This window comes from Poecilia formosa, unplaced genomic scaffold (genome assembly GCF_000485575.1).
Source record: "Poecilia formosa unplaced genomic scaffold, Poecilia_formosa-5.1.2 Scaffold593, whole genome shotgun sequence".
In the NCBI taxonomy this organism is placed as follows: domain Eukaryota; kingdom Metazoa; phylum Chordata; class Actinopteri; order Cyprinodontiformes; family Poeciliidae; genus Poecilia; species Poecilia formosa.
The window spans coordinates 253469-269202 of record NW_006800532.1 but is presented as its reverse complement, the minus strand read 5'-3'; the positions used below and the strand labels follow the sequence as shown (position 1 = coordinate 269202).

At 50.1% G+C, this 15734-nt stretch overlaps 2 protein-coding genes across 2 annotated transcripts in view; one reads left to right on the top strand and one right to left on the bottom strand.

The window, feature by feature from the left end:
• The window catches only part of wdr33 (WD repeat domain 33), a 17410-nt gene extending 8150 nt beyond the window's left edge, over positions 1 to 9260 (top strand). The window contains exons 6-21 of the mRNA XM_007541211.2: positions 216 to 367; positions 1457 to 1554; positions 1628 to 1754; positions 1827 to 1981; positions 2104 to 2182; positions 2269 to 2379; positions 2470 to 2564; positions 2641 to 2727; positions 2815 to 2954; positions 3031 to 3186; positions 3588 to 4160; positions 4233 to 4290; positions 4365 to 4656; positions 4748 to 4905; positions 4981 to 5130; positions 8914 to 9260. Of these exons, the coding sequence (XP_007541273.1) occupies positions 216 to 367; positions 1457 to 1554; positions 1628 to 1754; positions 1827 to 1981; positions 2104 to 2182; positions 2269 to 2379; positions 2470 to 2564; positions 2641 to 2727; positions 2815 to 2954; positions 3031 to 3186; positions 3588 to 4160; positions 4233 to 4290; positions 4365 to 4656; positions 4748 to 4905; positions 4981 to 5130; positions 8914 to 9059 (2577 nt within the window). The 3' untranslated portion in view covers positions 9060 to 9260. The remainder of the gene's footprint in view (positions 1 to 215; positions 368 to 1456; positions 1555 to 1627; positions 1755 to 1826; positions 1982 to 2103; positions 2183 to 2268; positions 2380 to 2469; positions 2565 to 2640; positions 2728 to 2814; positions 2955 to 3030; positions 3187 to 3587; positions 4161 to 4232; positions 4291 to 4364; positions 4657 to 4747; positions 4906 to 4980; positions 5131 to 8913) is intronic.
• Positions 9261 to 9644: 384 nt separating this feature from the next.
• Positions 9645 to 11299, bottom strand: sft2d3 (SFT2 domain containing 3). The gene has a single exon (XM_016665545.1). The coding sequence runs from the start codon at positions 10495 to 10497 to the stop codon at positions 9847 to 9849; it is 651 nt and encodes a 216-aa protein (XP_016521031.1). The 5' UTR covers positions 10498 to 11299; the 3' UTR covers positions 9645 to 9846.
• Between the last annotated feature and the right edge of the window lie 4435 nt (positions 11300 to 15734).

The window sequence follows — 15734 nt, the reverse complement described above, 5'->3', positions numbered from 1 at the left end:
GTCACGTATAATTACCCAGTAATATTTTTACTTTTCCTGTCAACTTAACATCTTTTAATACAAAAACACAGTGGATCCTCAGTGGGACCCAGTGGATGCTCAGTGGATCCTCAGAAGAGCTGAAATTCAGCTCTGCTCTCTATCCATCTCAGTTCTCACCACTGTGTGGAAGGTAGCAGCTGACCTCTGACCTCCTGACCCCTCTGTGTGTGCAGGCCCATGACAGCCCGGTGCGGGCCATGACCTGGTCCCACAACGACATGTGGATGCTGACGGCGGACCACAGCGGCTACGTCAAGTACTGGCAGTCCAACATGAACAACGTCAAGATGTTCCAGGCTCACAAGGAGGCCATCAGAGAAGCCAGGTTTGCTCCTGCTGTCTGCAGCTCCGGCCACCAGGGGGCGCTGCTGCTGGATCTGTGCATCATGAGCCGTGTGTGTTCTGAATAAAACCAACCTGTTTCTACGTCGGGCCGGCCCGTTGATCCATAAAGTTCTGGTCCGTGACCCAACAGCAGCCGCTCAGGTCCAAGTGAAGCGTTCACTTCCTGAACATAGAACAGTGGCACTACGTCTCCCATGATGCAGCTGGACAGAAGCTCCGCCCCCTGGCTGCCATCGCAAACCTTTAACCGCCAGGTTCTAACGGATCCAAACAGTTCTGACTGATCAGAACCAGAACCAGGCTGATTAACCTACATGTTGAGCGGAAAGACGCCTGAAGGTTTCTGCTGGTTTTGAATCCCTGACCCGGGTCTGTTCCCAGCAGAACCAGGTCCAGACCTTCTGAACCCACTGGACCATTTCTGGTTACAGTTTCACATGTTTTAGTCCAGGTTCTCCAGAACCACCAGCCGCATCTGTCTGCTGGTTCTGTTGGACCCTTCTCGGCTTTGTAACTGCTGAACCGGTCCAGTTAACGACGGCCGGTTCTGATGGGCCGTTGGTTAATCGCCATGGAAATAGCTTCAGATAAAGGACCCAGCTCTCAACCGGGTCGCACAGAACCAGACCTGCAGTCATCCCTGAGCTGCTTCAGGAACTGAGAAAAACAGGAAGTCGGGTCGGTTCTGGAACCAGGATGTGACCCGGTGGTTTGTCATGCAGGACCCAGAACCAGCTAGATGTTCTGTTAACCAACTGGGCCGGGCCAGGTCGGTTCTGAAGGTTTCCTTCAGAGGTTGTGATGATCCAATTGGTTCAGAACCTTCAGCACATCCAGGACTGCAGGGTTCGGTTCTACCGACTGAAATGGGTCCAGATCTCCACAGAGGTTCATCTACACAACTGGTCCAGAACCGGTTCTGATGGTCCAGAACCACAGGTTCTGATTGGAAGATTGGTTGTGGCGGATATAAAGCCCATCCAGAACCGGCTCTGGACCGGCTTTAGGTCCACCAGAACCGGCCAGCTGTATGACTCCTCTTCCTCCTCTTCCTCCTCTTCGTCCTCAGCTTCTCTCCCACTGACAACAAGTTCGCCACCTGCTCCGATGACGGCACCGTCCGGATCTGGGACTTCCTGCGCTGCCACGAGGAGCGGATCCTTCGAGGTACCGGATCCGGATCCGTCAGAACCGATCCGGACCGCAGCAGAACCTCTGACGGTGTGCTGTGGTTGTGCAGGTCACGGCGCCGACGTGAAGTGCGTGGACTGGCACCCCACCAAGGGGCTGGTGGTGTCCGGCAGCAAGGACAGCCAGCAGCCCATCAAGTTCTGGGACCCCAAGACGGGTCAGAGCCTGGCCACGCTGTGAGTACCACGCCCATCAGAACCCGACCGCGGCGCCCGCAGAACCTCACCGCCACACCTGTCCCTCCCCAGCCACGCCCACAAGAACACGGTGATGGAGGTGAAGTGGAACCTGAACGGGAACTGGCTGCTGACGGCGTCCCGCGACCACCTCTGCAAACTCTTCGACATCCGGAACCTGAAGGAGGAGCTGCAGGTGTTCCGGGGCCACAAGAAGGAGGCCACAGGTGAGGCGGCATCAGGACCGGTACCAGGACCGGTTCCCCTGAGACCTTCAGGTCAACCAGAGAACCAGACCTGCAGACTGGTCTACAACCACGACCTCTGACCTCTGCTGTTGTGTCCTCAGCGGTCGCCTGGCACCCGGTCCATGAGGGTTTGTTCGCCAGCGGAGGCTCCGACGGGTCGCTGCTGTTCTGGCACGCCGGGTAAGAAGCTGATCAGAACCAGACGGTGCCGGTAACGGCCGTGTTGGTACTGTGACCCGGTGACCCGGTACCGTGACTGTCTGCAGGGTGGAGAAGGAGGTGGGCGGCATGGAGATGGCCCATGAAGGGATGATCTGGAGTCTGGCCTGGCACCCTCTGGGTCACATCCTGTGTTCTGGTTCCAACGACCACACCAGGTATGGATCCGCACTGGTACCGGTACATGACCCGCACAGAACCAGTACCAGGCAGGAATTCCATATGCTGTTTCTGGTTCTGTTCTACAGTAAGTTCTGGACCAGGAACCGACCCGGGGACAAGATGAGAGACCGGTACAACCTGAACCTGCTTCCCGGGATGTCGGAGGACGGCGTGGAGTACGGTAAGCTGCAGAGTCCAAGCAGAACCAGAACCTCTGGGTCTCAGTATCTGCAGCAGAAAGTTCTGTTTTTGTCCAGATGATGTGGAACCCAACAGCCTGGCTACCATTCCTGGGATGGGCATCCCGGAGCAGCTGAAGGCGGCCATGGAGCAGGAGCAGAGCAGTAAGTTCTGGAGAACCGGACCGGTGTGAAGGTCTCAGGTGTTCGTCTGAGCTCTCAGGTTTTCCTCTGGTGCTGCCTCACCTGCAGGTAAAGAGGCGGCTGCCGAGGTGGAGATGTCCATCCCTGGACTGGACTGGGGCATGGACGAGGTGATGGGACGGGACTCCAAGAAGGTTCCTCAGAAGAAGGTTCCTTACGCCAAACCGATCCCGGCGCAGTTCCAGCAGGTACGCGCCCACACCTGATCCAGAGGAGGTGATGTCATGTAACCGTGGAGACCGACTGTCGGATGTCTGTCTGCAGGCTTGGGCGGAGAACAAAGTTCCCATGATGCCCCCGTCTGCAGATCTGTCAAAGGACCGGAACCTGGAGCAGAAGGTGGAGGGGAAGAAGAAGACCCAGGCGGAGCTGGAGCAGGAGATGGCGGCGCTGCAGTACACCAACCCCCACCTGCTGGAGGTAAGCACAGTCTACCAGAACGGATCAGATCCAGCTCTGGGCTTTAGCAGAACCAGAACCGGCCCATCATCAGAGGCCAACAGAATCTCATTAGCATTAGCAGCTCTGAATCTGTCCAGGCTGTTCCTCTCCTGAAGGATTTTAGCTCAGAATGGAAGATTAGATCTATAGATCTGTCATTTATTCATCCATCTTGGTCCAGCGTGAAACTAGATCTACATTAGAAGGCCTTCAGCAGGTCCAGAGTCCGACCGCCGCTGGTCGGAGTGAGTCTGTCGTGCTAACAGAGGCTAAGCTAGCATTAGCGGCTAGCTTCAGGCTATCAGAGTAAATCGGGCGGCTTCAGAACCAGCAAAGGTTCTAGGATCCAGCGGTTCTGACTTGGTTCTGTTTGTCTGCAGCAAATGAAGATGAGCCAGATGAACTCGGATGGAAATATGGGCCCCCCCCAGGGACCGGGCTCCATGCCCCCCTTTCCGGGCCCCGGGGGGCCGGGCCCTCCTGGTCAGCAGGGCTACGCTCCAAACATGCCTCACCAGCAGATGGCGCCCCCCATGGGCCCCGCAGGGATGCAGCAGCCCTTTATGCAGCCTGGACAGATGGGGCCTCCTTCTGGACCCCCATCTCATCAGGGGCCCCCTCAAGGCATGGTGGGCCCCTCAGACATGCAAGAACCACAGAGACATCCTGGCCCACCAAGACACATGGGCCCCCCAGGACCTCATGGGATGGGGCCCAGAGGCATGCAGGGGCCCCCTGGTGGGATGATGGGGCATCCTCCTCGAGGAATTGGTTTAAGGGACCCTCAAGGGCCCCCGCCCCAAGGGAACATGATTAGTCCCCAGGGCCAAATGCAGGGTGGAATGATGGGGCCCCCACCCAGGACACACGGCAACATGCCTAATAACTATGGGATGGGCAACATGCAGGGGCCCCAAGGAGGCATGCAGGGGCCCCCGTACATGCAGCACCAGGTGAGTGAGGGGTGTGGTGGGGCCCATCTGGCTGCAGGACTGCATGCAAACTAACGGCTTTGTTATCTGCAGGGCCAGAACTCAGGACCCATGATGCATGGGATGGGGCCCCAGGGCCCCAACAACAAAGGTCAGTAGATGTGGGGTCCCTCAGGAGTCTTTACCAGATGTTTGTGTTCTTCATGGTGGCGCCTGTTTTTCCAGGAGACCATCGAGGGCCGCCCCCGAACCACCACATGGGTCCCACAGACCGGCAGGGACCCGGGGGGCCCGGAGGCCCGGGGGGGCCAGACCAAGGCTCTTACTGGGGAGACGGCCAGCAGGGCCGGAGGGGCCCTCAGGATGGAGGACAGGACTTCCACAGCCGGGGGGAGGACAGCTGGAGGCCGGGGTACCAGGGGGGGGGCCACCGGGGGGGAGGGCACCGGGGGGGCGGGGCCTGGGGCTCCGACGACCGCTTCGGTGTGGGGGACTTCAGAGGACGGCGGGACGACAGGTGGGCGAGCCGCATCTGTGTGGGTGAGGCCGGTTCTGACCGGTTCTGGCCGGTTCTGACCGGTTCTGACCGGTTCTGGCTCCTGTTGCAGGTTCCGAGGGGGCGGGCCGGGCCGAGGGGGGCGGGGCTACACCGAGGACTACAGCGGCCAGGAGGAGGGCTTTGACGGCGGCGAGGAGGTCGGCCGAGGCTGGGAGTCCGGGGGCCGAGGGAGGCCCCCCCGAGGAGGAGGGCCCCCGCGGGGAGGAGGTGAGGGGTCGGGGCCAGTGGTGTCCGAAGGGACGGCCGTCTGTCACGCTGACCCTCGTCTCCTCCTGTCCTCAGGCCATGACGGGTTTCGGGACGACGGTTCGTCTCCGGGGGGGCGGGAGCGTCCCTCGTCCATGCAGGGGATGGACATGGCGTCCCTGCCGCCCCGTAAGCGTCCCTGGCAGGACGGCCCCGGGACCGGGGACCACGAGGCTCCAGACGGAGGTCAGTGATTCATGACTTTCAGTTAAAGGGTACATGTGGTTCAAAATCCACTTTTGTAGCCCTTGAATAATAATTTTTGTACTTTTAGTGTCTAAAAATGCATAAATGTCCATTTCTTCCCTCCCGGTGCTGCGTAGACATGTTTATGTTGTTTTTGGGTTATATTTTTCAGTCTTCATTTTTCCCAGTTGTCTGTGGCATGCTAAACAAGGTCATAACCGTCTCAGTGATTGTGTAGGAAAGTGTTTTAGCCCAAACGATTCCCCACACCGCCTCTTCAAGGGGTCTGGCTACGTTTTATTCTCGGGACGTTCCCACATCAGAGGGGAAATCTGTGTTTTGAGCTCCAGCAGAATGGAGAGGGATTTCCTGCCAGACTTCATCTGACTGGCGGTCGGTTCCTTCTCTCTGTGGAAGCGCTAAGCTGCTAAGGGACAGCAGAGCTAGTTGTAGACATGAATGCTGTGTGTCGGTAGAGACGTCCTGGCCGGTGGTCAGCATTGAGCCTCCTGTTAGCGCTGTGTGCTAGCTGCTAGCTGCTAGCTTCCTCCTGGAGGATCCAACTGCTCTGCATGCTTTGGATATAATTATTAGGTTTTGCTGTTTTTGTTCCGGGGAACAAAAATTATCCAAATGCATTCGGTGATGTTTTTTTTTTTTTTTTTTTAAGGTTTTATTGGCTGTAGTGGCCTTTATTTAATAGTTAGTTGAGAGGAATGTGGGTAATGAGACACGGGGAAGACATGTGGCAAAGGTCACCAGGCCGGGAATCGAACCTGGGACATCCGCATCGAGGACTGAGGCCTCCATATGTGGGATCTGCTTAACCCCTGCACCACCACAGCACCACCACATTCAGTGACGTCCTTGACGCTCCGTTAGCTAACCCCTTCATTATGTCATGATGATGATTTGTTTCACACAGACATTTCACCAGCAAAACGTAATAAAATAAGAAATGTAAATACAATACCTTATTACCAAGTATACAAACTCCAATCCATGTAAATCTCCTGCTCCGAGTCTGAAACGGAGGAAGTTTGACTTTTATAACCAGAACCTTTTTTCATTCAGTAATTCATAACATCAATAATCTTCCCATTTCCTGAATCCTTCTCTAAATCAGAAATAGTTCCTGAACCAGACGAAAATAACTCCTGCACATCTACATATATAATGTATACACACACTAGGGCTGTAGTGACACAATAATCTCACAATACGATACACGATATTCTGCTCACAATACGATATATATTGCGATGTTCAGCAAACGATACAGTTCAATACTGTATTGAACTGCAATTTTCTGAAAGATTTTAGAGGGTCAGAGTGATTTTGGTGACATTTTGTGACTGTTGTAGAGTTGGATTGAATTAATTTAACTGAAAACTGATTAAAAGCACCAACTACACAATACCTGGCTCTGGTTGGACATGGACACAGACTTAAAGTCGACAGCTGGACAAAATGAATCAAAGAAGTGGAGAGAAAACATGTTTCTTTTAGTTGAAACAGTACAAACTGTAGCTTACATGCATTTGTAAAGTAAATAAAGTGCACCAAGTACCTGCTCTGCATAGTGTGATACCTTTTAACCCTGACACTTCACATGTGAAGGAATCACTCTAAGCCTGGTTGACCTAATCACTCTCCTGGCGAAGCAGCAGTGAGTGAGACAGGTGACAGTTGGATGTTATGATACTTGCGGATGAATATTGATTTTTTTCTAGGAAAGAAAATATCGATATATATCGCAAAATCGATATTATTACACAGCCGTAACACACAGACCCAGTTGCCCCGGTCGTCCTCCATGCTGTAATTCCCTGTTGCTTCTAATAAAACATCTTGAGGTTTTTCATGGACGTTGCTTCTCTTTGTTCCAGATCGTCTCCCCAGCCACCGATTGGCTCGTTGTTTTCATGGTTGTTTGAACGTTTAGCGTTCTGAAGTTCAGCTGTTCTCTACAGTCAGACCCTCCACTCTATCAGTAAACAATGTCTGAACATTTTCTGGTAACAATTTGTTTCTAGCTTTGTACATAAACTGTGCAGTTTGAAACTCTACCAAATCAGTGAGTTTCAGAGGAAAGAATCTATAGATAAATTGTTGGTGTGACGATAGAAATCAGCCTGAACTGTTGGACTGGCTCTTTTCTGTAATGTGCAAAATGGAAATCATCATCTGTTGCTGAGAGAACTTTTCATCCAGTGCTAACCGTCTCCTCTTGGACCTCTTCGTTCCTGATGAGTATTTCATGGTCAGTTGGATGAAATGCTGTTTTTAAGTGGGTCAGTCCCCAGCAGCAGGTTGGTCTCCGTCTGGGGAACCGGTGGCTGTGGTCTCCACCCAGACCGACTCCCAGCCAGTTGGTGTTTGTTAATGAATCTTTCCAATCTGGAAACAAATTTCCAAAACGTTGGAGGCCAGTGGAAGTAAAACAGGCCTGTAATTTGTGAAATGATGTTGTATTTATACAGTGGGATGACTTTTGCAGTTTTCATATTTTGTGTGAATTTACCAGTTTTCATTGACAGATTCCAGATATGTTAGCGGCTGGATAATTTCTACAATCACCTTCTTTACTATTATCATGTCGATGTCATCACAGTCAGTTGACCTTTTATTTTTACATTTATTTATTATGGCCATCGTTTCTTTTCCTTCCACTCTGACAAACATGGAATCTGGATTTCTCACTAATGTCGTTTAGTGTTTCATGTGCTACAATTATGAACTATCTCTTCTAAGTTGTTAAGGTTTGTATTATTTGTGTGCTTGGAGATTTTCCTAATGAGTTTAAAATATTCCAGACACCTTTAAAATTTTATTTATTATTTTTATTGTTTGCTATAATAACCTTGTTTTGCTCCCCGTAAAGTCGCGGTGAATTTATTTTTTCTTGTTCGTACCGTCAGCCTCAGTTGATCTATGCTTTATGAAATCTCTTGTAATTTGAGGGAAAGACTTTGTGATCGTTTACTGATCAATATTAAAGTTGTTCATGTCGATAAAACGGACCTTTGCAGTTGTAGGTTTCAAACTGTTCAGATTCGTATTAGAACCAGGAGCCCTACATATTCAGCCAATTCCATTTTAATTTTTCCCATATAGACATTTCAACTGTTACATCCTCAAAATGATGTTTTACCTCTTTGGTTTTCAGCGATGTCTGACTCTGCTCCTCCACCTCGTTAATATTCAGATCCAGCTCCTTCTCACCATGAGCTGGTGTTTAACGGCCTCTAAGCCTTCACATATCGTCACTGCTGGACCTTCAGACCGCTCAGGTTCTGGTTCTACATCCAGAACCAGACATGGAGAAGCAGCATTCAGCTTCTATGCTCCACAAATCTGGAACAAACTTCCAGAAAACTGAAAACCAGCTGAAACCCTGAGCTCCTTTAAATCCAGACTGAAACCGTCGTGGAGTTGGTTTGAGCCATAAATGAAACGTTTGCTCTTCAGTACATCGACTCGGATCCGTTTCATTTTAGTTCTGACTGAAAATGTCTGATCTGAAATGATAAATACTCTGATTTAGTAAATGTTTTTCCAAACATGCTAATAGTTGTGTATTTTTAAAAATTTCACAAATAGTCAAACCATTATATTAAGCACTTTATTGCAAAGTAAAAATAGAATTTGTAAATGTTTCACAGCAAATAATAAGATTGTTTTAACTAGGCCTTTCTCTTTATTGAATTAATTTCTACTGAATCTTTTGCAGGTTTGATCTGAATCTCAGGATTTTCCCTCTTCATGTTTGTGTCTCTGCAGGCGGACGACCTCAGAGGGACGACGGCGGCTACGGCCCCCCCGGGCGGGGCGGGCGGGGTGGCTGGGGGCCCGCGGGGGGGGCGGGGCTGAGGAGGGGGGGACCACCACCCAGGGGGGGGCCGAGGGCCGGCGGGCGGGGCCGGTAGGGCCGCTCACCACCTTCAGACTGTTGGTCATGTGACCTGGCTCACCCCTTAGGGGGCGTGGCCCCCATGGGGGCGTGGCCACCGTGCAGCAGGTGTCTGATGTAGAGACTCAGTTTTGTTTCTGCAGCGTTTTCTAACAGATTTCTATGTGTTTGTGTTTTCACCGAACTGGACAATAAAGATTCACACTTGAACTGCTGGCAGCGTGGCGCCCCCTGTGGGCGGCCCAAATAACGTGTTTGATTGGCCAGAATCAGACGGCAGGTTCTGGTTCTGACCCGCTGAATCCCTGTATTCATAATAAAACAACCGGTCCACCTTAAATCCCAAACGGAGAACAAGCTGGATGGATTTCTGCTTCAACACCAGAACCAGAACCTGTCTGACTGCACAGGTTCTTGTCGGGGAATCCCAGGGTTCCTATGGAGTTTGAAGCGGTCCAATCGGACCGGCTCCCAGTGATGTCACTATTTTCATTCCTTCATCTCCCACCAGGATGTTTCTTTGATACGGAACCGGGAGGAACCCTGGGGTCCAGTTAGCTCGTCCGGAACCAGAGTCTGGGTTTTCATGTCTGTGACCCAGTCCGCTGGTAGTACCTGTTTTATTAATAAAGCTACAACAACTCAGAACCAGAACCACCCTCCCCCCCCATCACAGTTTTTGGGTCAGTTTTTGTACTTTGGTCCTCGGAACTCCAGATCCTCCTGGCAATCAGCGCCCAGGGTTTAGTCCTGCAGAGGAAAGTCTCGATACGCTCCGGTTCCGCCTCTGGGTTCGGTTCCGCTCAGATCGACAGGGTTCTGCCGCTCACGGTCCTCTTGAGGACGGAGAAAGTCCAGCCGCCCAGAACCCGGATCCCAGCGCTGCCCCCAGGCAGCAGCGCCAGCAGGCAGCCCAGGATGAGCGCCACCTGCAGACCGGCTCCCAGTGCCGTCAGCACGGTGCTGTGGAGGCCCAGGGCGGCGTAGAGCGTCCCGGCCAGGGAGGCCAGGTAGGCCGCGGCCCCGGGGGAGCGGTGCAGGCCGGCCAGCAGCCGGCTGGGGCCTCGCAGCGCCGCCACCGCCGCCACGGCGAACAGCGAGCCCAGCGACCAGAGCAGCGCGAACTTCCGGGCGTAGAGGAGCAGCAGCGGGGCGTAGAGGGCCGACAGCCCGAAACACAGAGCCGACATGGCCGCGCAGAGCCCGAACCCCAGCAGGCGCTGCTTCCGGGTCACTCCGGGCAGGCACGGGTCCGGGTCGGCCGACCAGGGCCAGGAGGAGCTGCCGTTGCCGCCGGAGCTCTGCCCGGACCACGGACTGGACCATCGGCCGAACCAGCTGCCCGGTACCGCTTCCGGTTCACCCACTTCCACCGAGGTGCTGGAGCTGGACTTGGTGCCGCCGCTTTTGGACTGGATCAGGTACTCCTGGAGCTGCCGGTTCAGTTCGGCCATGACGGTCGGGTTCGGGACTTCTTCTCGGGGGGAGAGGGGTTCTGGTGGTGTGTGCTGCCTCTTCCGGCCAGAGGCAGAACTGCAAGAACAATCACTTAGCTCTGCTACCGGAACCGAACCTTCTGGTTCTATGGAGCTAAAACAGTCTCATAATTCATAAATGCGCAGGATGAAATCCACACTTGTAATTTTTGATGTAAACCCAAATATATCTTGATTTCCAAGCTGCTTCTGGCCTGAGTTGCTGCAATTGTGTGAATTTTGAGATTCCCCTGATGTCTCAATCCACAAATGTCTTTGTTTAATAAGTAGTTTATCTGATTGGGTGATCAGTAACCAATCAGATAGCTTCCTTGTTTTAGCCAATCATATGAACAAACCCCCACGTGGGGTAACCTCTGTTTTAGACAATCACATTAACCCATTCCAGCAGCGCTGTAGCCATGACGACGATCCGACAGTTTCGACCTCATCCTGGCTTCTGGCAGTGACAGCGGAGCGGTAAGTGAGATATCTAACATATTAGCTATTTATCCCCATGTTAATATTGTCGTGAATCTCGTCCTGTGCGTCCTGTTAATTATGAGACTGTTGTAGCTCCATATGGTTGCTACAGAATAAAGCTATAAATTAAAGTCGCCTAATGAACTCACTAAATACTAAACAGATTATCACGCTTTATTCCTGTAAACCTTATTCAAACAGCATCATAGCTACATTTACAAGGACATGTAGTTTTTAAAGTATCAAGTATTGGATTGATACATAGTTCAGGATATTTAAATATTCTTAGTGAGGAAAACAAAATATAATAGGAATATAACACTCTGATATTGATGTATAATGAGTATTTTACAAAGCACGCAGTCGGTCATAATTTTTTTTTATATTTATTTAGTACTGTATAGAGAAACAACGGTGATTCAATAACGATTAATACTGAATAATATGCACATATTTACATGCTCATTCATGTGTTCCAGCCGAGGAGTTCTAGCTTCAGAGAGCTTCTAAAGCAGTGGTTCTTTAACCTGGGTTCGATCGAACCCCAGGGGTTCGGTGGAGCCTCTGCCACGGAGGTAAAGACACACTGTGTAAAGTCGTGATGACGCCCCGCTTTGCCATCACTTGCTGCAGAGGATCACGTTACATTGCTGAGCCAATCAGAGCTGCGGGAACGAGCTCCACTCTCAGCATGGATTTTACCAAATTCTATAGTCTAAATCTGCTCCTTAGTCACATCTTTTCGGGGTTGGTACTGCCTCTAGTGGCGTGGGGGAGGTAATACAACTAATATAATCATCATAATACTGCAAAATATTGTGTGTGTGTGTGTGTGGGGGAGGGGGGGGTTCGGTGAATGCGCATATGAAACTGGGGGGTTCGGTACCTCAAAAAAGGTTTAGAACCACTGTTCTAGATTCATCCTGTGCAGTGAATCTGTCTCCTTATTTTCCCACTTCTTTCTCACATCGTGGCTTTAGGAAACCTTCAAAATAAAAACGGCAGATTTGGGAGCCATCTTACTTTTGACAGAGTGAAAGAATTACATATTAACAACAGTCATTGCCACCTGTGTAAACTGATAATATATTTATTATAATGTTTTATTTCTAACGTTGGCTCTTGTGATATTCTAAGTCCATGTTAAAAATGTTAAAACTTTTAACTAAATCTGGGTGAGCCTTCCTAGCGGGGCTGAACCATATGCGTAAAGGTCGGGGGTGTCCGGACCCCCCAATCTTGTAAAAGTCTAGAATTGTCCCCCAAAAAAACTAATTGAAGAAACGTTTGCATTTAAATAATCTCAATATGAAAAGGCAAAAGAAACAAAGAACGAACTAAATCTGCCATTTATCTCAGAAAAAAAGTAAATTAATTTTCAGGTCCCCCCCCACCATTATAAGAACAATGGTTCAGTCCAAAGTGTAGGAGGAGCAACAGCAGCGCTGAACGGCTCCGTTAGAACCGCTGAAGAGAGGAGCTAGCTGTTAGCTGTGGCTCTGCAGCAAAATAAAAACCCTTCCAGTAAGTAAATACTTAAAAGACATGCAACACCTTTTATTTCCTTTCACTACTCAATAAGAAGAAAAACATTAACAATAAAAATCAGACTGCCGTTTATTTTCTTTCTTTGGCTGAATCGTGATGAGCTACCTCATTAGCTAAACTGCTACACTGCTTTCATAAACTTAAGCTTTTTTGTAAAAGGTAGCAAACATCTCATTCATATTTAAGTCTAACTTTTAGTTAATTAGAAGAGTTTGAAACCGGAGGAGCAGCTGAGCAAGTGGACCAGCTCAGAGTGGGAGTTGAAAACGGATAGAAAAAACAGAAACCTATGCCTTTATTTCTCACTGTCTTCAATGTAGAGCTTTTAAAACCACTAAATAAAATCTGAATATTTTTCTATATAAGCCCTGGTGCTTTAAATGTTACGTTTAAGGTACAATACCCCCCAGATATTCATTTCTATCTACCCGTTTGTTCTCCGTCACCCAGGACATGGCAAAACTAAAAAAGGCTTAAAAAATAAAGCGAATTAGCAAGTTATAATTTAAACGGCTCATAACTTGTATTATGTATTTATTTCAATAAATCAATGTTTATGACAAATTTTATTAAGAGCAGTTACTCAATAAAGCTTTTTTATTTAGAACCATAAAATTTTGCAAAGGTGTAGCAGAGATCAGATCAGTCAGAATGAACAAAACTCGTATAGAAGCAACATTTAAATTTTAGTTTTATTTCTCAATAGGTTGCTTACTGAGAAAAACACGTTTGATGTGCATTACTAGCCATTTTTGGTCCTGCAGCTTGAATGTGGTTTAAAAACTCTTTAAACCACATTTTATGTTACATTTCACTGTAACTTTGCCGACCCCCCCAAAATTGGTCTTAAGAAATGTTCCTGTTTATGGTTCCCCCCAATAATGAGATGGGATCTACGCCCTTGAATGTAGAAAGTGGCAAAGAATAATAATGAAAGATATTAAGTAACAAAAAAGTTAATTATAGTTAAAAGTTTGTTCAGACCGGGATGATGTAAATTTATTGTCGGTTCGTCCTAAAGCTGCTCTTCCACGGTCAGCATCAGCCGCCCGCCGTGTTCAGCCTCTACCTGTAGAAATCCTCCTCAGCTCTGAACCAGCAGCTCCGGAGCAGAAAGGCTGCCGGACTCCCGGATCGCTCCGGTCATTTTAAGGATGTTTGTTGGTTCCCAAAAACGATGAAAACCCAAAATTATCACCAATCAGTAAAATCCCCGCGGGCCGAACTGGAAGATTGGACATTATGCAGCTAACACTTAGCTTTCATCAACAACTCAGAGGCGGAAGTCGGAGCTCCGCGCAACGCAAATAATGTCCCGGCCGGAACACGGCGCGCTAAATGATAAAACATAAATTAACAAAGCTTCAAGGAAGGTAAATTTTCCTGGAGCAATTTTAGTAATCGAGGGACTCGAATCGCTCCAGGAATCGTATCAGCCCTAGATTCACCTCTCTGGCTCCGGTGCGGTGCACTCCCAACACAGGGGAAACAGATTTTCACACAGAACACCAGCAGTAAGTCGGGCTCATTTCTGGTGAGGGTTGGACTCCGCCAAGGCTGCCCTTTGTCACCGATTCTGTTCATTACTCTCATGCCCAGAATTTCTAGGCGCAGCCGAGGTGTTGAGGGGATCCGTTTTGGTGGCCTTAGGATCGCATCCTGGTTTTTGCAGACGATGTGGTCCTGTTGGCTTCATCAGATCGTGATCTGCAGCTCTCGCTGGAGCGGTTCGCAGCCGAGTGCGAAGCGGCCGGGATGAGGATCAGTGCCTCCAAATGCAAGGCCCTGGTCTTGAGCCGGAAAAGGGTAGAGTGCCTTCTCCGGGTCAGGGAGGTCGTCCTGCCCCAAGTGGAGGAATTTAAGTATCTCGGGATCCTGTTCATAAATGGGGGGATAATGGACAGGCAGATTGGCCTGGCTCTCGATTTACCGGTTGATCTACATTCCTACCCGCAACAAGGTCGCGGATACAAGTGGCCAAAATGAGTTTTCTCCGCAGGGTGGCTGGGCTCTCACTTAGAGATGGGGTGAGAAGATCAGATATCCAGGAGGGACTCAGAGTAGAGCCACTGCTCCTTCATGTCAGGAGGAGCCAGTTGAGGCTCGGGCATCTGGTCAGGATGGACGCCTCCCTGGTTCAGGTCCCACTAGAAGGAGGCCCAGAGGGAGACCCAGGACACCCCTGAAGGAAGATGTTCCTCTGCTGGGAACGCCTTGGGATTCCCCTGGACCTGGAGGCTGGGGAGAGGGAAGTCTGCACCTCCTTTCTTGGGCTGTTGACCCCACGACCCGACCCCAGGTAAGAGGGAGGAGATGGATGGATGCATACTGATGATAGTTATACACTGTTTCTGTCCACTGGCCGTCCATCTGAATTAATACTTTCCATCAGTGAGTTTCCCAGCATGCCTCTGGGTGGCACCACTGAGCCACCATTATGGTTTCACTCTGTCCATCAAGTTCTGCTGAACTGAAAACAGAACCTGACAGAACCTCAAGCTCCAAACCAAACATGAATCCAGACTCGAAATATAGAACATGGCAGAACCAATTTCCGGACCTGTTCAGAACCGGTTCAGGAGGTTCTGGTCTTACCTTCCCCACATACTGAGGCTCATGTCCGGCATCCTCCTCCAGGACAAAGAACTGGTTCCAGACCCAGCTCCGCCTCGTCCTCTTGAGGTAGAACAGAACCGGCCCGCCGGTTCCACCCGGTCCACTGGGTCCGGCTGTCTCTCGGAGAACCTCAGAGGTCAGCATCATGAAGTATCTTGGCTCTGCCCACAGGGCCAGGACGAAGATGGCGAGGAGGCGGAGCCTCTTCATCCTTCTGTAGTCCAGGATGCAGATCCAGCAGGAATGACCCGGTTCTGACCCAGAGAGGTGGGTCAGAACCTCACAAATATTTCAGATAGGAAACAGATAACCAGAACATTCCACTGATCCTGGATCCGCTTCAGCACAGTCAGTTCTGATTCTGCTCCGACCAGAACCGACCCGTTAACGAGTGTCTGTGCAGATCTGAGGTTCACAGCTGGAATTACAGGGAAAATCTGCAGCTCATCCGTTAATCTGCTCCAGTTAACACACACACACACTGAATACACACATACACTGAACACACACACACACACACACACACACACTGAATACACACATACACTGAACACACACACACACACACA